This window comes from Idiotropiscis lumnitzeri, chromosome 18, assembly GCF_059441095.1.
Source record: "Idiotropiscis lumnitzeri isolate Australia: NSW breed Sydney's pygmy pipehorse chromosome 18, RoL_Ilum_1.0, whole genome shotgun sequence".
NCBI lineage: Eukaryota > Metazoa > Chordata > Actinopteri > Syngnathiformes > Syngnathidae > Idiotropiscis > Idiotropiscis lumnitzeri.
The window spans coordinates 5,813,699-5,837,451 of record NC_142408.1 but is presented as its reverse complement, the minus strand read 5'-3'; the positions used below and the strand labels follow the sequence as shown (position 1 = coordinate 5,837,451).

General features: G+C 49.0%; 2 protein-coding genes and 1 pseudogene across 3 annotated transcripts; 2 read left to right on the top strand and 1 right to left on the bottom strand.

Annotated features, from left to right (window-relative positions):
- Positions 1-343: 343 nt before the first annotated feature.
- Positions 344-2,768, top strand: cryba4 (crystallin, beta A4). The gene is made up of 6 exons (XM_088282110.1): positions 344-437; positions 811-851; positions 1,257-1,375; positions 1,450-1,591; positions 1,665-1,807; positions 2,542-2,768. The coding sequence occupies exons 2-6, from the start codon at positions 813-815 to the stop codon at positions 2,687-2,689; spliced, it is 591 nt and encodes a 196-aa protein (XP_088138236.1). The 5' UTR covers positions 344-437; positions 811-812; the 3' UTR covers positions 2,690-2,768.
- Positions 2,769-4,475: 1,707 nt separating this feature from the next.
- LOC148319175 (U5 spliceosomal RNA) lies at positions 4,476-4,572 on the bottom strand (annotated as a pseudogene).
- Positions 4,573-4,748: 176 nt separating this feature from the next.
- On the top strand, positions 4,749-22,932 carry grk3 (G protein-coupled receptor kinase 3). Of its 2 annotated transcripts, XM_088282097.1 has the most exons (22): positions 4,749-6,295; positions 11,168-11,244; positions 14,834-14,907; positions 15,005-15,106; positions 15,285-15,359; positions 15,429-15,490; positions 15,567-15,618; positions 16,036-16,127; positions 16,275-16,374; positions 16,445-16,523; positions 17,007-17,137; positions 17,215-17,309; positions 17,487-17,594; positions 18,137-18,203; positions 19,029-19,129; positions 19,239-19,305; positions 19,369-19,464; positions 19,864-20,026; positions 20,717-20,853; positions 20,956-20,997; positions 21,475-21,588; positions 21,664-22,932. In XM_088282097.1, the coding sequence occupies exons 1-22, from the start codon at positions 6,183-6,185 to the stop codon at positions 21,826-21,828; spliced, it is 2,112 nt and encodes a 703-aa protein (XP_088138223.1). In that variant the 5' UTR covers positions 4,749-6,182; the 3' UTR covers positions 21,829-22,932. The 2 variants fall into 2 exon arrangements, with proteins under 2 accessions (XP_088138223.1, XP_088138224.1); XM_088282098.1 differs by lacking the exon at positions 20,956-20,997 and having other exon boundaries at positions 4,750-6,295.
- The last annotated feature ends 821 nt before the right edge of the window (positions 22,933-23,753 follow it).

Here is a 23,753-nt window from a genome sequence, read left to right as displayed (position 1 = left end):
TTGCTTTCCTTGAAATGGATAACAGAAAACCCGAAAGTTCCTTCGCAGTCATTTTGTTTTGGGTGTCATTCCACTGTCGGGCAATAGATGGTGGCACACACAGTAAATTTGAAAGAAAAAGAGTGAAAAGAGGAAGTGTTTCAAGCTCAGGGTCTGTACCCTCTCGCGGCTCATAATGTGGTGTCGGCACAAATGCCGGTCCACAGATTAAAGCTAATTTAGGTTTAGGGGTGGCGACTCACACACACACGCACACACACAAGAAGAGATAGAGCGAAAAAGAGAGAGAGAGAGAGAGAGAGAGAGAGAGAGAGAGAGAGGCCACCCCTCTTGCTGAGCGGGGCCTTTCGTTGTGCCCCAGGGGAGGCTTTAAAAGGGAGGGGGGCACCTGGCTCCTCTTACGCGCCCGCACCAGCAGCAAAGAGCATCGCCACAAGGTGAGTCCTTCGCACCGTCACACCCCCGCACTTGCACTATTTGCACACATACCATAACACTCGTTTCCGTATTAGCGTGTTATAAAGTTGTAACATGTGATTGTTTTATTTATCTAGTAATGTAACAACAAATGACATGCTAATGTGTAATAACCATGTCATGTCAGAGCGTAACGTCAAAGAACACAGCAGATATTGACATGTACTACACGTAATAATCAAGCAGTGACCCAAAAGTTGTGTCACGAGCACATGAACAAAAGACATAGAAAATGAAAATCACAAATCACATGAAGGAAGATGCAATTATTTTAGAATGACCACATTCCAACGTGAGATAAGTATGTGCTAAGCGTGTAACTTCTCCTCACAGATATGACGCACCAGTGCACCAAGTTCTCCGGCCACTGGAAGGTGAGTGGGTATTATTGCCACTTGATTAGGGTTGGCTTGCTAACATCACGGGGACCCAATTATTGAAATGCCGACGACATATGTAATAACCATGTAACAGTAATATAATAATCATGTGATAATAAGTAATAGCAAAATAACACATAACAGTGATCACATGAACCATGCAACAGCAGATTACATGATATGTAATAGCCATGAAATAATAATGACATGTAATAACTATGTAATAGTGCGTAACAACACGTAATAAGTAGTCAGACAGATGACCCAGTAATATCATGACTATTTTTGCTGACGTCACTAATTGGAACCTCAGCCCATATGTGATATATGCGAAATGATGATGATGATGATGGTGGTGACGAAGGTGATGACGATGTGATGATGACCGCACATGCGCAGATCATCGTGTTCGATGAGGAATGCTTCCAGGGCCGCCGGCACGAGTTCACGTCGGAGTGCACCAACGTGATGGAGTTGGGCTTGGAGACGGTGCGGTCGCTGCGCGTGGAGAGCGGCGCGTGAGTGCGCGTGCACACACGCCACGCGCACGCACATATGCACGCTGACGACCTGGCCGTTTGCTGTCTTGCAGCTGGGTGGGCTACGAGCACGCCTCCTTCCAGGGCCAGCAGTTCGTCCTGGAGCGCGGCGAGTACCCGCAGTGCGATGCCTTCGGGGGCAGCAACGCGTACCATGTGGAGAGGTTGACCTCCTTCAGGCCCATCGCCTGCGCGGTAAGTGCCGCCCGCGCACCTCCCACCAAGCCCGCCCTCGTTCCGCCAACTGAGTGTGCGCCGTGTCCGGCAGAACCACCGAGAGTGCCGCATGACCATCTTTGAGCGTGAGAACTTTCTGGCACGGAAGGGCGAGCTGAGCGACGACTACCCCTCCCTGCAGGCCATGGGCTGGTGCAACAACGAAGTGGGCTCCCTCAAGGTCCAGTCTGGAGCGTGAGTAGCACTGCCAGTTGGTGCTTGTGTACAAAAGTGGCAAAAGTATGGACATTTTGTACCTAAGGGGGAAGGTTCTCATATCTGGCCGTGCGCATACACCAGTGCTTCTCAAGTAGTGGGGCTGGCCCCCCTGGAGTGGCGCGTGTGACCCTATGGGACATGTTTTTTTTCTGCCGTACTCCAATAAAGTGTAATTGTACATCCACTCCAATAGTTGGCAGTGGCGCTCTCATTGCCCATTGTGACGTTGATTTCCGATAAAGACCTCATTGAACGAGGCTGTCTTCTACAACATTCCTCATGATGGCGGAGCGGCATGCGCTTTTAGTCGGGACCGCTTCGCCGGTTGGCGCGCTTTGGTGAAAAACGGCACTTTGACAACATCCAGCACGATCGTAGTGAGGATATGCAGTCCACAAAGGGATGGATGGACAGACTTTGAAAAATACCAGCACCAAGGTTTCAGCAAGGAGGCTGACTCCACAGCCGAGTGTGGCTGCATTGGAACGCTCTGCCGACGTCAAGGCTCAAATGATGTACTTGCAGTAGAGAGACTCGTGGTCAAGGTACTCACACACTGGATCGTGCGTGAAGTAGGGAGGCGGGAACTGTCTTGAAGTGGGTGGAGAGTAGTGACGCACACAGGTTGCAAAGGTATTCAAGAACCGAGGCGGCCCGACGTGTCGTCGAGAGCGGTCACTTCAAATCATTGTACTGTGTTGTGTCACCAGCTTCGTGTGCTACCAGTACCCCGGTTACCGTGGTCACCAGTACATCATGGAGTGCGACCGCCACTGCGGCGAGTACAAACACTTCAAGGAGTTCGGCTCGCACTGCCAGACGCCTCAGATCCAGTCCATCAGGCGCATCCAGCAGTAGAGGCTCGGCTCGGCTGGGTGGCCGCGCACCTCTCCTTCGCCCCACTCACAACCACAATAAAGTGTCCTTGTTAAACATGCCTGCGTTCTCCTCTCGTCATCCTTCGTGCGAGCGGTCACGTGGGCTGTCGCTCGGCCAAAACCCGAGCCCGTCCGCGACTGCTTTTGTCCCCCCTTTGCAGGTGCGGCGCAACTCATCCATGATCAAATCACCTTTGGCTGTTTGCCTCACAACTTTCGGCGTCGCTGGGGGGAATCCTCTGATCGGGATTGAGAAGGAACTTTTGGCACAATTTGCTTTTTTTTTTTTTTGTCATCAAGAAGCCAATCGGCATCAATTTCAATTTGTCGATCCGGAATCGTGTCGTGTGTTTCAATGCGGAAATGCCAATAAAACAAACACAAGCGTCTTGTCATCCATTTCCTCAATTCATGAAAAAAAAAATGTTGGGTCACTCGCTGATCAACCTAAAGGCTCGTCGCAGGCCGAAACGTTTCCCCGTCAATCGTTGTAAGAAGTACCCAGAGCTGGCCACTTGAGCTTTTTTTGCCGGTCGCGATCTCTGTACCGTTCCAGCCTTGACCCCGCGGCCTTATTTAGAAAAAGTGTCTGGCAACGCACACTCCCAAATACGGCTAGCGAGAACTGGCTGACTCCAAAATAAATTGCATTACAATAGTCTAGTCTTGTGAGTGCTGCTGAGAAAGAAAGAAAGACTTTCACTTCCGGAATGTAGATTTAAGTCTATGGCGGTGCTGGTATGCGCATGAATGACGTTTTGAATGGATTTTTATACTCTCGAGAAGTTCAAGAGGAGGACGCATTTCACATGCAAAAGGATAAGGTATGTATTAAATGTTAATAGTTGGGTAAGAAAACAAAATTGCTACCCACCTTTTTCCAGCACGAGTCATACATCCAGTCTGTTGTAGTTCCACATGCGGCGTCATCCATGGTATTACATGTGTTGGACCACTAGAGGACAGACTATGGCTGTGAGCACAATGTTACGCACATGAAAAAGAAAATTAATTGGCACGCTACAGTGTTGTTGCGCAAAGTTCATAAAGGCGGTTTGGTGATAACCTAGACGACAACAAAACACAACACAACACGTGGACCCGGTTAGGACCCGGACCAAGACCCACTTCCGTACTTACTTACTCTACCCTTAAAAAAAAAAAAGAAAAAAAAAGAAAAAAAAAGAAAAGAAAAAACAATCTCATCCTCCGTCCCCAAAATGGACGTCCGTCTGTGACGGACAGACCGTTGTGTCCCTTATAATTCTAATCTGTTTCACAAAAGAAAAAATCCAAAACAAACAACCACAGATGATGCAAATATCGACGAACATCATCAATGAGAAATGGGGCTATCATGGACTTCAAACAAAGAATTTGCCACAATTGATTATTGTATGTGCATGACAGAGCTGGCAGCACGTGACCCTTTTTGCCGGTTAGTTCTCCCCCCCCGCCCCATTGCCGCGATCTCTGTACCTTTCCGGCCTCGACACTCCGGCCTTATTCATAAAAATGGTCGGCCCCGACCCCGTTCCGTCCTCTGCCCCGAGCTGCGTCTGGTCTGCACATGCTCTGTTTTAACGTAAACAACAAAATGCCCATCTGTGGAAACCGGAGTACCCGGAGAAGAGCTAGCAGGCACAGGGAGAACATCCAAACTCAACACAGGAAGGCCAGAGCCCCGGAATAGAACCCTGCACCGCTAAACTGTGATGTGGACAACAACCAGTGTCTGGATTTTTTGAAAAACTTTTTTTCTTCCAAGTTCTGCTTTCGCAGAACATCCAAAAAATCTTGTTCTCCCCACGGAAAGCTTTTGTAAAAGGCAAAAGATTTATTTGATATGAGGAGAAACAAGAGTAAATGAACATCCTTGACCTGTGTTTGAGTACTCAATACACACACACACACACACACACACCCACACCCACGCACACACACACACACACACACGCCCGCGCGCTATAAGATGACATCATCATTAATAGGTTCCAATTGTTCGTCATTAAAGTCTTAAATTGACCTCGTGCGTGTCTGATGACAACACAGAAGCAGCCCTGACCTGAAACACTCAGTGTTTTTAGCCGAGCCGAGCCGAGCCACTTCGGGTTTTGTCGGCTTCTCCCGCCGCAGTGGGAGGAAGTGGAGCCACCACAATCAGCAGCAGCAGCCGCCGCTGTCGCGCTATCGTGCGAAAATCGACAAAAACACGGAGGCGAGTTGCCACCGCCACATGTCCGCTACCGGAACCGGGCAACGACCAGCGTCTGCTTCGTGAGCTCCGCGGAGAAAAGAGCGTCCTCTCGCCGGACGGAGGCGCCCCCCAGCTCGGAAGGAGTCGCGGGGAGCTGGCCGATCACTCGGGCTCACTCACACTTCCCTTCCGTGTGAACTGACGGGACGCTTCCACGCAAAGCCCCGGTGGTCTCCTCGGTGGTCTCCGCGGTGCCCCCCAGCACCCGTCACCCCCTCCCCATCCGCCGCTCTTTGTGTCGCCTCCGCCATTTGCGTCGAGGAGGCAAAGTTGAGCGAGCAAAGTGCCGCTGTGCGGCCGCGCGCCCCCCTCCCCCTCCACGGATCTTCCGCCGCCTCGCGCCGGCTGCCACTGAAGCTCCGCAAGCTGCCATGGAAGCTTTTGGGCCCTGTTAACGTCGCTTCGGCCGCCCGCGGTTCGTCGTGTTTTTGTTCCGGAGGAGTGAAGCCAAAAAGGGGGCACACGTCAAGCTGCCAGCTAGCATGCTAGCCTAGCGTGTTAGCTCCGCGGCGAGCTTTTTTCGGTGCGAAGCTTTATTGACAAGTTGATATCGAGGCAACGGCGCGCTAGCATCCGGCTAGCCAAATGCTAGTTAGCATTTAGCATCCTGACGTGAGCTCGTCAGGGCAATTGGCGGCGGCAGGCCGCCTTCGCGCTCCCTGTCCCGGGAGCTCATTCGCGGCGGCGGCGGTCGTCGTCGGCTGGCGTACGTGCTTGCGTTTGTTTGTGGATTGCGTGGAATGCAAACGAGGCTTCTTCGCTCGTGTTTGCTCACTGGGAGTCGTTTGCCTTGCGACCAGAATCTTTTTTGTTTGTTTTTTTTTTTATTGAAGGCGAGAGCAGCTGCTGGATCCTTTTTAGCTTCTCGATCGGCGCAAACGCGCGCCGTGTGAAAGCCAAGCCCCCCACCAGCAACCCCCTGTTCCCAACTCGGCCGGTGTGGACCTTGTCTTCGGGGCTTTGGGAGGAGGGAGGGGGGCACATGCAGCATCGAGCCGGAGGGGATCCCTCAGGGCACTTAATGGGATTATAAAAGCGCTGGTTGAACGTTCGCTGAAGACAGCCAGCAAGCAACATGACACGGTGAGGCGGCCGCGGACATTCGCAGCCCAGCAGCCGCCTTTCATCCAGCCCAGCCCAGCCTGATGCTGGTCCCATCTGGCGTCGCAGGAGCCCCGCGTGCGCGTTTGTGAACGACAGTCGAGCGAGCGTGAACATGGCGGACCTGGAGGCCGTGTTGGCCGACGTCAGCTACTTGATGGCGATGGAGAAGAGCAAGTCGACTCCTGCCGCGAGAGCCAGCAAGAAGATCATCCTGCCGGAGCCCAGGTACGTGCACGAGCACATCAATGCACGTGGCCTGTGTGGCAAGGTCATTTGCATATTGCTGCAATCCTTAATTTCGAGGAAGGTGCATGCACACATTCATGTGCACACTTTCTAAACACATTCATACAGACAGTCGTGCACGTGCACGCGCAGGCCCGGAGTGGCAATCAGGACTTTCTGGTCATTTCCCAGTGAGCAGGATTGCTAAGTGTGCTGCTTGGGCCGCTTTTCCAACCCGTATTTGAATTTCCTTCATACTGCAGATGTCTTTTTAATGCTCAACGTGAAACAGTGACACTTAACACATTAGATGGGCATGATACTGTCACAACTGTTGCACAGGAACGCCTTCTCTGTGATGGGAAAGTTAGCATGGTGTGGATAGGTTGCAAATAATCGTGCCAACAGGAAGTGCGGCGTTTGCTGGTGTAATGACATTTTCCAACCGGCCTCGTTCCGTGTGGAGCATCTTATTGCATGTTATTTACATTTGCTTATTGCCCCCTTTATGCTCTCATACATGCTTAAATGAGGAAAAGGGACGTTATTTTAGGATGGTAGACTGATATGGTTCAAATTGTATGTTTTCGTTAAAAACTTGTGAAGAAAAGTGGTCTGGTCGGAACCCTGAAACTTGAAAGGGAGTCCCTCTCTGGCCCTGCACACACTCACTCACACACACACATCGATCTCAAGTTGAATTTGGGCCTTGCCGCCCGCTGCTGACATCTTTTCTTTCTCCTTTCGTGTGCACTTGAGTGTGACTTCCCGTCTTTGAGTAACATTTTGACGAAGACAGGAAGAAAAGGCTGCACACTCGTCATCCAGATGTGGTTGCGACCGTGTCCAACCCACTTTTACCAGCAAATCGTCCAGCAACGTAATAATTTTAGCGCGAACGTGAATTGTCGTCACGTCGTCGAAGAACATTCATTGGTTCCGAAACATTTGCATGATTTCAGGAGCAAATCGAAAACTTGACTGGCAGACAAGAATGAAATTTTTTTTAAATCAAAAAGAAAAAATACTCAGTCAGTTCTCAATTTATCAAGACATAATTCTCTGATTCACATGTTCTCGCGCCATCTAACGAGCTAGCTATTTTTCATTACACGTCATCGATCACGATTATTTGTTTATGAATTAATTTGGGTACTTTGATGCTTTCCAGTCGGGGATTATTTCTATACTGGATATAAAATCACTTTCAATCTTTCGATTAGAAGATTAATGGATACAACTTTTGACCTTAGGTAGCGACCTCCCGCCACATTATATGCAGTGTTCCTTCGCCACTTTGTGGTTCACGTTTTGCGGCTTCTGCGCTTTGCGCGTTTTCCCCAAAATATTCAGCAGAAAAAAAGAAAAAGAACATTCCGCCGGCCATATTGCAATACAACATACCTTGTATTGACTCTGAGGCTTTGCACATCCCCGCGGGAACTCAAACAAAGCACGTGATTGGTTCGGCCAATAAGAGCATCCATGAGCTGATTGGCTGCGCCTCAGCCAGCTTCTTCACTCGTTGCGTTTCGCCACTCTCGTCCGCGTGGAGAAAACGACACTCAGAACATCGTTCAGCAGGAGGCCTCGAGGACGACACGGGACACGCTGGCGGGAATACGTCTCCCGGCTGACCTGGGAACGTCTGGGCTTCCTCGCTGAAGCTGCAGCCTCCGCGACCCGACCCGGATGCGTGGCAGATAATAGATAGAAAACGCATCTTTTTAAAAACGCATGCTAGCTAGCGTACGTTTTAGCATGCACGTGTTAAATGCCAAACTGGCACTGAAACTTTCAATACGGCGCGTCTTATGGTCGTGTCATTTTCAAGCGCAATGGGCCGATTGTTTCATCTGTGTTTTTTGTTCTGCGCCAAAAATCTATATTGTTGAAATTTTTGCTTTGATTTTTCACATGAAAGATCATTTGTCCGGCTAGGGTACGGCATCTTTCAGAATCTCGCCTCAAAACTGCAACAATCTGACTCACACGGGCGTGAATAGCAAAGTTGGCGCTCAGAACTTGCACCTTTCTCACTCACTTTTCTTCAAGCAAACTGGCATATCTGAAAAACGAGTCGCTTGGCAAGAACCAAAGTCGTTTTCAGTTGGAGTGACCTCAAAATCCACCAAAACCTCCCCCGAAAACCAAAATTGTCATCTTCAGGGCTCATTCGTCATCGTGAAAACGCGGTCCGGCTTCTTCCATTGCAGCTTGAGCGCGGCGGCTCCAAACTTTGAGCCAATAACGTGGGACGGGTCACGGCGCGTTAGTCTAAGCGCCCTACGGGGATTAGCCTTTCGGCTTGCGCTAATCGACCTCGCCCAAGAGTGACGACGTCGAGGTTGAAGCCGTCGCGTCCTTTCTTCCCTTCCTGCCTTAAGCTGGTCACGCCATTGAGGAGCGTTTAGAATTTGCGATGGCAACGGGAGTGCGCTGGGGTAAAAAAAAGTTGGCGGGCAACTCTTGAGGATGCCGAAAGATTCGTCGACTTTGTTTCGGGTCAATGGACACGTCTGGCGTGGTTGGAGCTGTTGGAGAACCGATGAAATCAGAAATCCCTTTATTGTCATTGTACTCAAGTGTGCAACGAGATTAGAGAGCTCCCCTCTCCAGTGCAATACAATAATTCAGATAAATATTTAAATTAGATAAATAAGACAATAGTTAGTGCAATGGAAAATAATACTGAATACGGTACACGTTTCCAACAATCTGTTGGACTTTGATGCTGAAAACGTCTTGGCACATGCACAACAGCATCGGCAAGTGCCACCGTGCTCCCCGGCGGGAATGAGGAGCGAGGTCAGCCAGCTCGCAATGAGACAGCCCGCCCCGCTTTGTTGAACGTTGTCGTTTCAAAAAAAAAAAAAAAAAAAAGATTCAAAAGGCAACGCGGCCGCCGCAAAAAGGTCTTCATCCCGTCATGTCATAGTCGGCGCTTTGTTGCCGCGGCGGCTGGCTCGACTTGGATGGAAGCGTCCCATGACCTCGATTTGCTGCCCCTCAACGCCAGAAGCGTGTGAGGAGGCGTGCTATATGCTAATTGCTCACCTGCTCCTAAAATACGAGAGCGCGGGCTACATTTTTGGCAAATATTCAATACACAAGAAAAGTGGCCATATTTTCAAACAATCACCAAAATGAGCAGAAGTTCAACTTGCTGAAAAAGTGCTTCGTCTCTTAAACGTCAAAAAGGCGAGGGCGCAGGCGCTTCGCGTGCAAGAAAACGCCCTCCCCCACCTAGCGTCACGAAACCATGTCGTGGTCTCAGGAATTTTTTTTGTTTTTTGTTTTTTTTTGTTTTTTTTTTCTACTGTGTGTCGTCACTGAGCAGATGCAAAATAGTTGTCGATTCATCGATTAATTGTCACACCTGTTACGATTGTATGAAATGCGCAACAGTGACGCGATTAACAACAAAGCTGATATCAAATCAACAATTGTTTTCATCATCAAGAAGTGCCACAAATAATTAATTCATCAGCAGCTAATTGATGATATAATTCACAGGCGGCTATTTGAGGAGGTGGATTTGTCGTTTTCAGACCTTGTTTAACGTCATATTGTCCAAATTTCAGCCTCTCCGATTTCTTTGTTTCACTGTAAAGGGTTGGAAATTCAAACTGATTTAAAAAAATAAAATAAATAAAGCAATAATTGATTCCTGCGAAGAAAGGGTAATTTCCTCGTTGATCATGTACGCCACCAGCAAGCGGTTGAATACGAAAAAGTCCAAGATGTACTTTTGAGAGTATTTCTTGTGTTTGCGTGCTTGCGTGTGACTCGCTGCCTTGCCGTCAGCGTCAGCTTAAATGTGTTTAACGTGTCAATACTGAAGCAGCGTCGCGTTTACACAGCGACTGGTGCCTCGGCACTCCGTGGCTTTGGGCTGTTGCCGCTTGGCACGTCTCACGGTTATGACGAGGAGCACGGGGCCATCCTGCTCGCTGTTTGTCTACGATCAACATCTTGAGGGGGTAGCCGCCATTTTGTTGTACAAGCGCGAAAAAAGGCACGAGAACTTTCTGAAATGACCGAGACGAGAAATGGAATGACAGCCGGTGATGAGCTGACGCCATGACTCAGCACAAAACGCAGAGAGGAAGAATGGCAACTTCCGTTTGTCTTCCGCGCCCGATCACGCGACCGCTCGGCCGCCTGTCAATCAAAGGACGCTGGTTCGCCGGGCTGTTGCCGTGGCGACAATCGCTTAAAAGGAAGTTTGTGGGCGGGTGGTAACGGCCAGAAAAGCTCGCTTAGGATGGGCAACAATTTTTGGGGCGTATTAGCAATATTTAGCGGTCGCCTTGGGAACTACCGACTGAAGTTTTTTTTGCTCCAGGGTTGAACTTTGGCGGTCAAAAAACAATTATTAAAGTTTCTTTACTCTTGAGGGCTCATCGAAACTTTGTAGTGATACTTTTCACGCATCCGGTTTCCGTGAACTCAGCTTTATTTATCGAGCACTTTCTAAGCCGCTGTGGTTCTTTTTAACGTGCTGCACACAAAACGAAGGCCGTTAAATGAATTTGTTCAGGATATGACAACAGTAAACCCGTAAAAATACTAAAACAGTGCCGAGTCAGAAATGTGTTTTACAAATGGGCAGTGACGCGAGAGGTCGTTCGACGGAGAGGGACCAGCAATGAAAAAAGGCTCGATCCCCTCCGAGGCGCCGCTTAGTTCTCGGTACCGCCTCTCGTTTGTCGGCTCTTCAAATTGTTGACTTTGGTAACAATGTCACCTGTGCGCCGCACACTCGCTTGCTCGCTCCCGTGTGGCGCTAATGTGCTAATTGATTCCTCCTGCTGTCTCTTTCACACCTGTTTCACGGCACCGTTGGCGATGGTGGCTGGCCGTCTTCAGCATCCGCAGCGTGATGCAAAAATATCTGGAGGAGCGCGACGAGCTCACCTTTGACAAGATCTTCAACCAGAAGATTGGTGAGTACGCCGCAAGTTAGCCTGAGGATGCTAGCCATTTTGCCGCCTGCTATTGTGTGAATACAAAATGGTCGCCTCGTCACAGGTCACTGTGGTGCATTGCAACTGTCAGTGAAGCGCGTTTGCAAAAAAAAAAAATAAAACATTTGTGAACAAGTAGACAAACAGGGCAACATGGAAGAATCAAAATAGTCACTTCACCAGACCTTCCCCAAAAATTACATTCAACGAAGCAGCATGGCGTAATGACAGGCGCCCTCCAGTGGCGGTCATGGGAAATACAGTTTGTTTAAGAAGCAAAAAAACAAATGGATGTTGGACGTCTTTAGCCAATAATGGCAACAAATGAGTTAAGACACGTTCACCCGCCAATTTGAACTTTTTCACGTTAGAAAAAGCGTTTGTGGCCTTACGCTTATGTCGATGTCGTTCCATTTTACGCAACCGAAGCCGCATTTTTTTGTCTCGGACACCCCGGAAAATCATCGTTTCAAGCGGACATTTTTGTTTTCAGACATAAGGTGACGAGCGAACGTGACCAAGCATGCCAGGAAATGCTTCTCTCCTTCCTTCGATGATGTCATCAGACCATTTCTTTTATCGGCCTTCATAGTTAAAACAACAAGGCAGAGACTATCACTAGTTTTAGTGCTCGCATCCATTTTACGTACAGACCTATTAATGGTCAGGTCAGTCAACGGTTGGCTTGGGCCGCGCGCTCATTTTGGCATGAAAAGTTTGAATAACATGACTTCAGAAAGAGTTTTGACCTTTTGACTGACATAGCATGAATTGAAATGTCGTGGAAGCGCCGGCAGACATCACGTGAGACTCGCTGGCCAGATGCTAACGTTAGCTCGGAGGAAGACAAAAGACGAGGCTCTTGCGCGCGCTTCCTCCGCCACAGGAAGCACGTCTAAGCGTTACTTGGCCCTCTCGTTGACGCCGCCCACCCCACGCCACCAAACCCCTCCCGCGGGCAGCCAAGAGACGGCCTTGATTGTCACCGCTTGTGTGCCTGGACGCTTTTCCGCTTCAGTAATGAGTGGAAGACAACAGGAAGTTGAAGTTGAAGCTGACGCTAAATGTTCCAAGTCAGCGCAGGCGGTGGAAGCCACTTCCTGCTGGCGCTGGTCACGTGACGCTTGTCTCGTTGTAGCGCTCGCAAAGATCTGACCCCCCCCCCCGGACAACTTCCCGTTTCGCCGCGTCGCCCGTCGTGCACGCTTTTATTTTTTTGTGTGTGTGTGAGACCAAAATGTCAATGTTCAGGAGAACGTCATTGCTCATCTGGCAGACATTCACAAACAATTTCTTTGAAGTTTGCAGGAAATGTTGAAAGAATCCGTTTGGGAAATTTTTTTTTTTCATATTTGAAGGTAATCGCTGAGCAAGACGACGACGCAGGACAGAGTTTAGTTTGCAGTACAAAACCAGTTTTTTTTTTTGTTTGTTTTTTTTGCGGCTGACGCATTTCCACCGGAGCACGAAGGCGACTCTCGATGCTCTTCGCTGAACCTGTCGATTGTGTTTTGCGATGTTTGTTAGCATGAAGCTAAGTGGACTTTTGTGGGCAAAGCTTCTTCCATCCCTTTTTTTTTTTTTCCCCTGATTTTGTACATTGTCACGCGAGCTGAGTTTTCTTGTCTTGTTAATGATGTTTTTTTTTTTGTTTTTTTTTTTCATTTGCTTTTGCAGATTAACCGTCTTTCTAATCCACAATAAAAAAAAATCCTCTGCTTCTTTTTCTTGTTCTCAGTCTGCCTTGGCGTTCTCCCTCCCCATCTGTCAGACTTGTGGAATGGATGATGGAGAGTTGTGTGTTGCTAGGCAACTGCGGTTGCCACGGCGACGTCGGCAGAAAAACGTGTTCACGTGTGTCTTAGCCGGCCGACGGGGGGAAATGAAATTGATGAAAAAAGAAATACGGAAGGCGAGAGGCGGGGAATGGGGCCGGACAGTTTTTCTCCCAAGTATTTCCCACGATGCACCTGTGAGGCCGGCCACGCCTCCAGCGACACATGGTCGTTGTCATGCCCAGCCTGATGCGTGTTGAATAATTAATATTAATTTGTAGGCGGGTCACGACGCCGCGGATAGCAAAAAAAAAAAAGAAGAAGAAAAAAAAATGCCATGGCTTCCGGCGGCACGTCTCGATTGCCAATCCTCGGCATGAAAATATCGGCTTGGACGTCAGAGTGTGAAAGAGATTTTCATTTGACAATTGAGAGCATTCGCCCGTGTCGATGTCGGTCACGTGATACGGGAAACGGATAGGCAGACACCCAAAAGGGCATCTTTCGCTAACCAATCCAAAATATTTGATGCTGGAAGTTACAGTTACAGTTTCAGCGGTTGCGAAATGCGTCCTCAAATAAACTTGGGTTGAATTGTGTCTTTCCATTGCGCGAGCGTTGGTGACGATGCCGATACGCAAAATGACGCACGATTTTTACGAGCAACCATTCCTTTCAGCCGGATTCCAGTTGGAGAAAATACGACTCAACGACTTTCTTGTCGTCGCGAACAAAAAGCGCTTGTCGGTCCAGTGTGGCGTTTCCTTCCCCATTTGGCGAGCTTTTTAGTCCGACCCGTTGGATTCTGGTGCCAGCACGAGTCTGTGACAAAATGTGTGCGTCACTTGAAAGGAACCGCAAAGCGTTGGGAAACCGTGCCGAGAGCCATATCGATATTATGTTAATCCATTTTATTAAAATGCCATTTTTAGGCTCTCGTGAAAGCGAGACCCGTTTTTCATGCACGCTCGCTGTCGTTTGCGAGATGCATTTTGCGCGGGAAAATATCATGATATCGATATGTTATGTAATACAGCAGGCCGGGACCTTACTTGGCTCTTCCGAACGTCACATGACAAAAGCCGGCATTTGATTGGATTTTTATTTTCTTTCTCCTCCTCAAATCTGCGTTTGAGTGCGATGGCGGCCTTGAGTGTCGTCACGTGACTTTGCTGCTTCGCCAGTGAACGCGTCGTTTCCTCTTTCTATACACACACACACACGCATTACACGTCCTCGTGGAGGCAGTCTCCATGGCAACAGTACGTCTATCTCTATCGGAGATGTGTGATCTTTTTTATAAGCCCCGCCCCCTTTGCTCCGATCATCTCCGGTCGACATTCGACAGCAATATCAAGCAAGACTAATTGCGTGCGTGTGCACTTACTTTGCTCGTAAAAACACACACATGGATGGACGTGCACGTGCGGCACAATGGCATAGATGGCGTTATTTCGGCTTTTGGTGTGTGCGAAGTGGCGGTTTTTGTGTGTGTGTTTTATGTATGCATGCTTGTTTGTGTTTGTGTGTGTGTGTGTGCAAATGTTTGCATTTCTGTAGTGTGTGTCCCCGGTCTTTGACCTGTAGAACGCTCTCCCACCTCTTAAGTATGTATAGAATTATGTCAATTAAAGCTAAATCAATTCCAATTTGAGACCGATTATTGTGGCGCTCTCAAAAAAATGTGGTGCAAAATATTATTGATGCGATAAATAAATATTTAATCGACGTCATACATCCTAACGGGAAGTGTATGCGTGGCGTAACGATGATGTCATCTGACTTGTCGGCAGGCTTCCTGCTCTTCAAGGACTTTTGCATGAACGAGATCGACGAGGCCGTCCCGCAGCTCAAGTTCTACGAGGAAGTCAGTCGTTTGCTCTTCGGCTTTCTGGCCCGCCCGGGAAGCACGTGACTCGGCGCTGACTTGCTTTCTCCAATCTGGTCTCGTGTCACGCTCGCAGATCAAGGACTACGAGAAGCTGGACTCGGAGGAGGAAAGACTCAGTCGCAGTCGGCAGATCTACGACGGATACATCATGAAGGAGCTGCTGTCGTGTTCGCATGTGAGCAGCCCGAGTCTCCCCACTTGTCCTTGTTGTAACCCTGGTCCGGGTTCCGGTCCTGCCCCATCCGTACCCTCAAGCCCGGTCTTTGACTGGTCCTTGCTCTAGTCTCGGTCTTTACACGGTTCACGTTGTTGTTGTTTGTCCTCTGACGATTGCGCTTTGTTTTCCCTCTCAGCCGTTCTCCAAAAAAGCCGTGGACCACGTCCAGAGTCATCTGGCCAAGAAGCTGGTGCCCCCCTCCCTCTTCCAGGTAGCCCACACCGCCAAGCCTCCAACGTTGCGTGACGCTAACACGCCGACTGCCGTGTCTTCCCGACAGCCCTACATTGTGGAGATCTGCGACAGCCTTCGGGGGAAGATCTTCCTCAAGTTCATCGAGAGGTGAGCGATCGACAGCGCTGGCCGCCGCTCTAGCCGCCGCTATCTCGCTGATCCCGCACCCTCCTCTCACACGCAGCGACAAGTTCACCAGATTTTGCCAGTGGAAGAATGTGGAGCTCAACATACACGTGAGTTGCCAAAGTTATCTTGCTCGCAAACTTTCACAGCAAAGGACAAACGGCAGCAGTGATGGACCAAACAAACGAAAACCACACGCTCATCGATAAGCGCCTTTCACAATTGAGATCATTTTTAAACGGAACGTAAAAGCATGAAGTCGCCTTGCACAATAATGAAATGGTTTGTTGGCCGATTCGTGGGCCGGACTAAAATCAATCTCCGGCCTTTGTTAAGCAACCCCCCCCCTTTTTTTATTTTTTATTTTTTTTGTAACTCTCTACTGGTTAAACACACGGGGAAAAACAAGGAAATGCTTTTTGTGTCGATGGACAACTTCCCCGTGAAAACTTTGTTCGGATGGAAAATATGCGTGCCGTGCTTCGATGTGGAAGTCAAGTAGGAAGCGTGTTGTGTTTTGTGCGCAGCTGACGATGAACGACTTCAGTGTCCACCGCATCATCGGCCGCGGCGGCTTTGGCGAAGTTTACGGATGCCGGAAGGCCGACACAGGAAAGATGTGAGCCAGCGTGTGCGTGTGCGTGTTGAATGTGTGTGCACCTTTTTTCAATATGAATGTGTGTGTTTCTGTGTGCACATGTGTGCTTTCATGTGCGCATTTGTTCATCATTGTGTGCGTGTGCGTACGTGCGTGCACTCCCCGCAGGTACGCGATGAAGTGTCTGGACAAGAAGCGCATCAAGATGAAGCAGGGTGAGACTCTTGCGCTCAACGAGAGGATCATGCTGTCGCTCGTCAGCACCGGGGTGAGCCGCGTCCGCGTTGGCGTTAGCGTTAACGTTAGCAGCAGGGTGCTTACTTGCGGCATCTTGGCAGGACTGCCCGTTCATTGTGTGCATGACGTACGCCTTCCACACGCCCGACAAGCTCTGCTTCATCCTGGACCTCATGAATGGTAACCATGGCAACGGCAGCCTCACGCACCACAGCAACTTTATTTATTGATGAGACTTTATTGACTGTCAGTCGTTTTATATTTGCAAAATGTTCTTTAAAACAAACTCATTGACAATATCAAAATGGAAAAAAAAATGTATTAGCTATATTTCACTCACTGGCTGCCATTGACGGCTTGAGACGCCAACATTCCTGTTTTTATGAGCTGGCATTGCGTGAGTTAATGAAATAACTGGTGTATTAGAAATCAAATGGGATGATTTATATACACGCAATATTGAAGTTTCATGTCAAGGAAGTTAAAAAAATTAACATGTATGTGTAGTCAATATTTGTAAAGTGTGTGAAATAACTGGTAAATTAAAAAAAAAAATCCCCAAATTTGAATTAAATATTGATGTCATTATTCTGACATGAATTCTAAATAAAGCAAAACAAAGTCCACTTTTATTTTCCAACTCCAAACATGCGTGCGTGTCAGGTGGCGACCTACACTACCACTTGTCTCAGCACGGCGTGTTCAGCGAGAAGGAAATGCGCTTCTACGCCGCCGAGATCATCCTGGGCCTGGAGCACATGCACAACCGCTTCGTTGTCTACAGGGACCTTAAGGTAGGCCGGCCGCGGCGCACGCGTGCCCTTCCACCTTCTGTCTGACACGCTTAACGCCATCTCCGCCTCCTCTCCAGCCCGCCAACATCCTGCTGGACGAACACGGACACGTTCGCATCTCGGACCTGGGACTCGCCTGTGACTTCTCCAAGAAGAAACCGCACGCCAGTGTGTAAGTATGGCTTGTGTGTGTTGTGCTGATGACATCATTTGGTGATTGAGATGGGTTGCCCTTTGATTGTTGAACAGCATTAAGCCGTGCAGTGTGAACGTAGCCTTCGTTTTGTCTCCGGTGTGACGTTGACTGACTGCCCAATAAAGTGTGGCGCCATCTTGTGGCCCGTTTCAGGGGCACCCACGGCTACATGGCCCCCGAGGTTCTGCAGAAGGGGACGGCGTACGACAGCAGCGCCGATTGGTTCTCGCTGGGCTGCATGCTCTTCAAGCTGCTACGAGGGTAAGCCCCGCCCACTTTTGCAAGTTGCTGACATCGTCATCTGCTGCCACACTTTGGCCGTTCTTCTCTCGCCATTCTGCCATCACGCAATGAAAATAATTTATTTTAATGTGTCGTCGTCGGGCGGAAAATGCCAACTTTTCAGCAGATGCCCAAAAAATGACTTGTTCCCAGACAAGGTGAATTCATTCCGCTGACTTTGGGGTGGTGAATTTGACTGTATATAGACATACGAGCTTTCTGCTTTTTTTTTTTTTTTTTTATAACAGAGCTAAAAGTGAAGTCTGAGTTCATGTCTGACTGAAATCAAGCATCATGTGACTTTTTTTGGGGTGGGGGGTCTGCAGCTGTCAACTTCTGCTTTCAACTCTAAGTAGTCCTTTGCCGCCACCTTGTGGCATCTCGAGACAATTATGAAACTTTTTTTTTCTTTTCACTTGAGGGATGTCGCTCAACTGTCTGCTACATTTGCGCGCGCCATCTTGAGTCCAACATTGATGCTTGTGTTTGTGCCCTGACACCCCCCACTCCCCCTCCTGCAGGCACAGCCCATTCAGGCAGCACAAGACCAAAGACAAACACGAGATTGACAGGATGACACTGACGATGGTACGACGCCGACAGCAATCGATGATCTCATTTGATGTTTGCAAGCGTTTTGACCATGGATGAAGCGCATCGCTTGAACGCTGAACTCGAAACATTCGGATTTCAGCCTCTCCAATGTCAGTCGTGAAAGCTGCCAAATGCTTTGGCGCTAACGTCCGCTTTTTTTCTTTGGACAAACGATGAGCAACTTTGTTTGCTGAGTTTCTGCCGAGCCGACAAGCCAATTGTCATCAATTCATGTCAATGCACCGTCAATTTGAAATAATTTTTATTTTATTTTTTATTTTTTTCATCATTTTGTGAAAATGCGACAGGAGGGATGCTTCCGCTAATCAACTCAACCAAAATTTCATTCATTACAATTTACAATCAAAGTAACTTTTTTTTAATTTTATTTATTTATTTTTTACAAGTGCTTGGTTTGGCTTCAAAAAGATGAGCGAGTGCTTTTCTTTTTTTCACGCGTGCTTCTGTGTAAAGCGTCAAACGGTGATCTTTGGCCATCGGCACAAATCTGATTACGCCAAATCGTTTCATCCAGAAGACTAATCGCATTCAGTCGATAATCCTCCCGCTCGGTTGGGAGGGGGGTTAAATAAAAATAGCTGGCTTAATGGCGCTCACGTCTGTGTGTGTTTGTGTGTGTGTGTCCAAGGTTCTCATCATGAAAACACACAAGTGACACTCTTCTCTTCTTTGTCTTCCACTTGTCTACATTTTTCTTCTCTTCCTCCATTTTCATCTTCATTTCCTCTTGTTTGTCTTCTTCCTTTCCTTTCCTCACCTTCTCGTCCTCTTTTCCTTTTATGTCGTCGTCTTCATCAGAACGTGGAGCTCCCCGACTCGTTCACGGCGGAACTGAAGGAACTTCTGGAAGGGCTCCTGCAGCGTGACGTCTCCAAGAGGCTGGGCTGCCAGGGACAAGGGTAACGCACGCACGCATGGGCAGGCGCGCGCACGTGACCTGACACACGGATGACATCAGGGCGCCCCCACGCTGGCACTAACCTCGCGCTTGTGTGACCTGTCAAACAGAGCTGTGGAGGTCAAGGGGCATCCTTTCTTCAAGGGCATAGACTGGCAGCAGGTGTACCTGCAGAAGGTACGCGGCCGCTCTCCTTCGCTCGTTTGCTCACGCCTAACTTATGTGTGCCTGCGTGCGCAGTACTCGCCGCCGCTCATCCCGCCCAGAGGTGAAGTCAACGCCGCCGACGCCTTCGACATCGGCTCCTTTGATGAGGAGGACACCAAGGGCATCAAGGTCAATCAGACACACAAAAGCGAGCGCACACTCACGTGCACACAAACACGCAGCTACTCTTCCGCAAGGTCACGAGAGGAAATGAAAGCAAAGTCCAAAAAAAAAAAAAAAAGGAAAAATTAATTAATTCTGTCAACGGGATGAACCGCGGCGTCCCACTTTGAGTGCTGCATGACAAGTTCCCAGACCTCCCGGGACTCACGTCCAAGTGTTTGCCTCACCTCAGCCGTGTTGGTATGCGCTCCCAGCAGTCATGAGGCCATTTTGGTTGCAGCTCTAACACACATGATCTCTTTCTCTCATGCCGGCACACACACACACACACACGAACGTACTTGTGTGTGCACTGCTGCGGACAAAGTCTTACGTCCCAAGTGTTGTGCGTGTTTGTGTCATCAGCTTCTGGACAGCGACCAGGAGCTTTATAAGAACTTCCCTTTGGTGATTTCTGAGCGTTGGCAGCAGGAAGTGGCCGAGACGGTCTACGATGCCGTCAACTCGGACACGGACAAAAATGAGGCCCGCAAGAGGGCCAAGAACAAACAGCTAGGACACGAGGAAGGTCAGCACCCACCTCGGACACAAACTAACACACATTGAGAATAAGAAATGTCATTGTATTTCATTTAAAGTCCCAAATTAAAAAATGTCTGTTAGCTTGGTGCTAACATATAATGTGAAACACCATAGATTGGCTAACAGAAGTTAGCATTGATCTTTTGGAATGTGAAAGGTTGCCAGTGTTCCCATTGGGAGACTTGATGAAGCTTATAATGTTCAACCAAATCATATTGATCTCATTTAACCTCATGCTGACAGCATGCAAAATGCCATAGACGGGCTAATAGAAATTAGCATCAATGTTCAGGTTACTTCAAACAAGTGCTACTCACAACAACGTGTGTCATAATCGAATTTTGTCTGACCACTGTTTGACGCAAATGTTGACATTCGAACAGAAATAATCATCAATGTTGCGCTAACGCTCAGCTCTAAAACTGCGACTTTAGCCGCAGCATCAAGAATTACGCATTGTGACTTGAAACTTTCAAATGTGAAACGGGCTAATGACGTTTGGATCTTTGGAAACCTTTCAGCACCACAAACTGGGCCAGAATCCAAAAATGTTTGACTTTTTTTTTTAAATAATAATTTTCTCCAACGTGTTGGTAGCTTGATGCTAACGTGTTATGCGGAACGTCTAACCTAAACCTCCTTGTGATGAAGTTTTTTTGTGCTTGTCGTGGTGCAGACTACGCGCTGGGCAAGGATTGCATCATGCACGGCTACATGCTGAAGTTGGGGAACCCGTTCCTCACGCAGTGGCAGCGGCGCTACTTTTACCTCTTCCCCAACCGAGTTGAATGGCGTGGAGAAGGAGAGTCACGGGTCAGTTGCCGCCGCAGCCGCCGCCACACGGGTCATGTGTGTGCGCGTGTGGAAGCACTCTCACTGTGTGTGTCTGTGTGTGTGTGTGTTGAACACGCAAAGGAAACATGGCTGGTGAAACACTTGACACAGCTCAAAGACTCGGTGAGTGGCGGCTATGTTGTAGGCTTGTAGGCTCCGCCCTCTACCCCGCCTCCCCCTGCTGCTGCTCAATAACCAGCTGCCTGTCATGTCACCTTTGACCTTCTTAAAGTCAGACTTTGACCCTCACATCTTGTCGGAAGTTGGTGCTCAAAAACTAACAGGGCTGAGCTGCTAGTGTCAAGTCCCAAATCTTCAGTGAGACCAAGGTCCCGAGTCCGGTGGTCCAAGACTAGTGTCAAGTCATCAAGTATAAGCGTCTCGCCGCAAGTCATCAAGCTCGAGCAAGTCCCGACTGGTCGGGCGTGTGACATCACAGGAAATGCGGCGACGTCATCTGGCGCTTCCGTCTGAAATGTTAGCATGTCGCTAGGCTAGCCGTCGCCTGCCGCGCTGCCACACCTCCCGTTTTTTTCCCCTGATGCTTTGCGCGAGGTGGCACGTGAGCACGCGACTCATCATGACTTTTTACCATCTCAGCAAAACCTTCTGACGATGGAGCAAATCGTCTCGGTGGAGGAAACGCAGATCAAAGACAAGAAGTGCATCCTGCTGCGCATCAAAGGAGGGAAGCAGTTTGTGCTGCAGTGCGAGGTAACATGCAAATTTGCACTCACATCAAAAAGCACACACGCGTGTACACGGCCGTGCACTTGTCGTGTTTTGCAGAGCGACCCCGAGTTGGTGCAGTGGAAGAAGGAGCTAACGGAAGCGTTCAGCGAAGCTCAGAAGTTGTTGCGGCGCGCGCCCAAGGTCATCGGCAAAAGTCGCACCGGCGGCGTTGTGGAGCTTTCCAAGCCCCCCCTCACGCACCGCAACAGCAACGGCCTGTGAGCGGACGCACGCACACACGCACATACGTCACGACCAATCCTCATTTTTCCCGCCGCGGGACCTCGCCGGTTGTGGAGCGGAAGAAGCATGTGAAGAACTTTTGCATGAAGCCCCGCCCACCCGCGCCTCACTTAACCCCACTTCCCACCCCTCCCTCTCTCTCTGCGCCCCCGCCCTCCACCATCCAAGCAAGCACCCCAGGGGGGCATTGCACACCCCCCCTCCCCCTTCTAATTGCCCCTCCCTCCATGTATTCCAAGTGCGTCAAGTGCCAACTCAGACTCGAACATTCCGGTTCAGGTAGCAAAAAGTTAAGAGATGCTCCTCGTCTTAGTTGCTGCTCAACCAACTGGGTAAGAGGTTTCCTCTAATAAGTGCAGACACTGTTTTGGTGGTGTTGGGGGGGGGGGGGGGGGGTCACGTGGGGCGGTTAGTGTACATAGTTGTGTTTAGTGTTTGCCTCAACGTCCGTGCAGGAGAGAGAAGAAAAGGCGGGGCCGAGACAGAGCGTACTCATCAGTCACCATAGCAATGCTGCACACCCCATCTGGACTGAGTTACTATTTGTGGGGGGGGGGGGGGTACTAGACAATCGCACAGGGAACAAAGAGTGAGTTCTGGAATGAGGCAGTCTGTCAGCACTAACCACGTTGGCATCCCAATGCTACAAACTCCAGAGAATTTTTTTGGTCCCCACAGCCACGCCAGAGCTTGGGGGGGGGGGGGTGGCTGTCCGCGTTTGATGCTCTCAAATGTTTTGCCATGTTCTTAAATGTGTGCAAATGAATGACGAAGGGTCATGTGGTCAATCGTCATTCTAGTTTTCAATGATGACTTTCTATGGGAGTCTGGAATGTTTTGGAGCGCCCAAGAATGAATTGAAATGATCGCAGTTGTGCTCGACGGAAGGTCCGAGAGCGCCCGCCATCCTGCTTCTCTTCTGACTTTGCGTCTTTCAACACAGGCTTTTGTCAAACTTGCTATCCCGCCTGTTCCTGTTTTCGATGTCAAGCGATCAGGATTGTTTTCAGTCTTGCCGATGAGCTGCTCATTTGAATCATTCGTGTTGGAAATGGGACACATCGAAAACAGTCTTGGGGGGTGGGGGGGGGGGGGTAGGGGGGGTGGGCGTTGTTCTTTTCGGACCAGACTTGCGAATGTTCTTTTGAAACATTTCCGCAAGAGTGGAGAATGTGCTGAAGTTTTGTCAAATGTGCTGCAGCATTTCAGGAGGCACTCGTGGGTTCTAGAATGCGTTACTTGGCACATTGTCGTATCATGAAAGGTCTAGACCAGGGGTGGGCAAGCTACGGCCCGGGAGCCACATGTGGCCTATTAAATGTCTTAATCCGGCCCGCCGAACTTGGAAAAAAAATTAAATGAATAAACCTTGTTCATGTTTTATTTTCTGAATACTGTGGTTTTTCAAAGACATATATTTTGTTGTAATGCTTTTGTTCACTTTCATTTAAAATTAAATTGGTTTTTTTCTCCGATGCGGTGAGGTTACCAAAACACTCCATCCATCTCCTCCTCGTCCGGCCTGACCCCTCTGTCAAATTTTAGAACCCATTGTGGCCCACCAATCAAAAGGTTTGCCCACCCCTGGTCTAGACTGTCCGCTGGAAATGCTCGGGTCAACTACATTGTTCTAGATTATGAAACCTATGCCGAACTTTCCGGGAGGTTCTCCAGCTTTGTAGGGCAAGCTATGTTTGAAAACATTCCAATGTGATGTGCAGTGTCGTGGAATGTTCCAAAATCAGTTTATGACTACATCTGGGGGTGATGTTAAACATTCTAGAATGTTCAACAACATCCCAAAGTGAACTGCAAGGAATGTTGTACAAATGTTTCATCCGATCTGCAGGGATCAACGATGCACTTAGGATGTGTCAGGATAAAACATTCGAAAAGAAGCTATG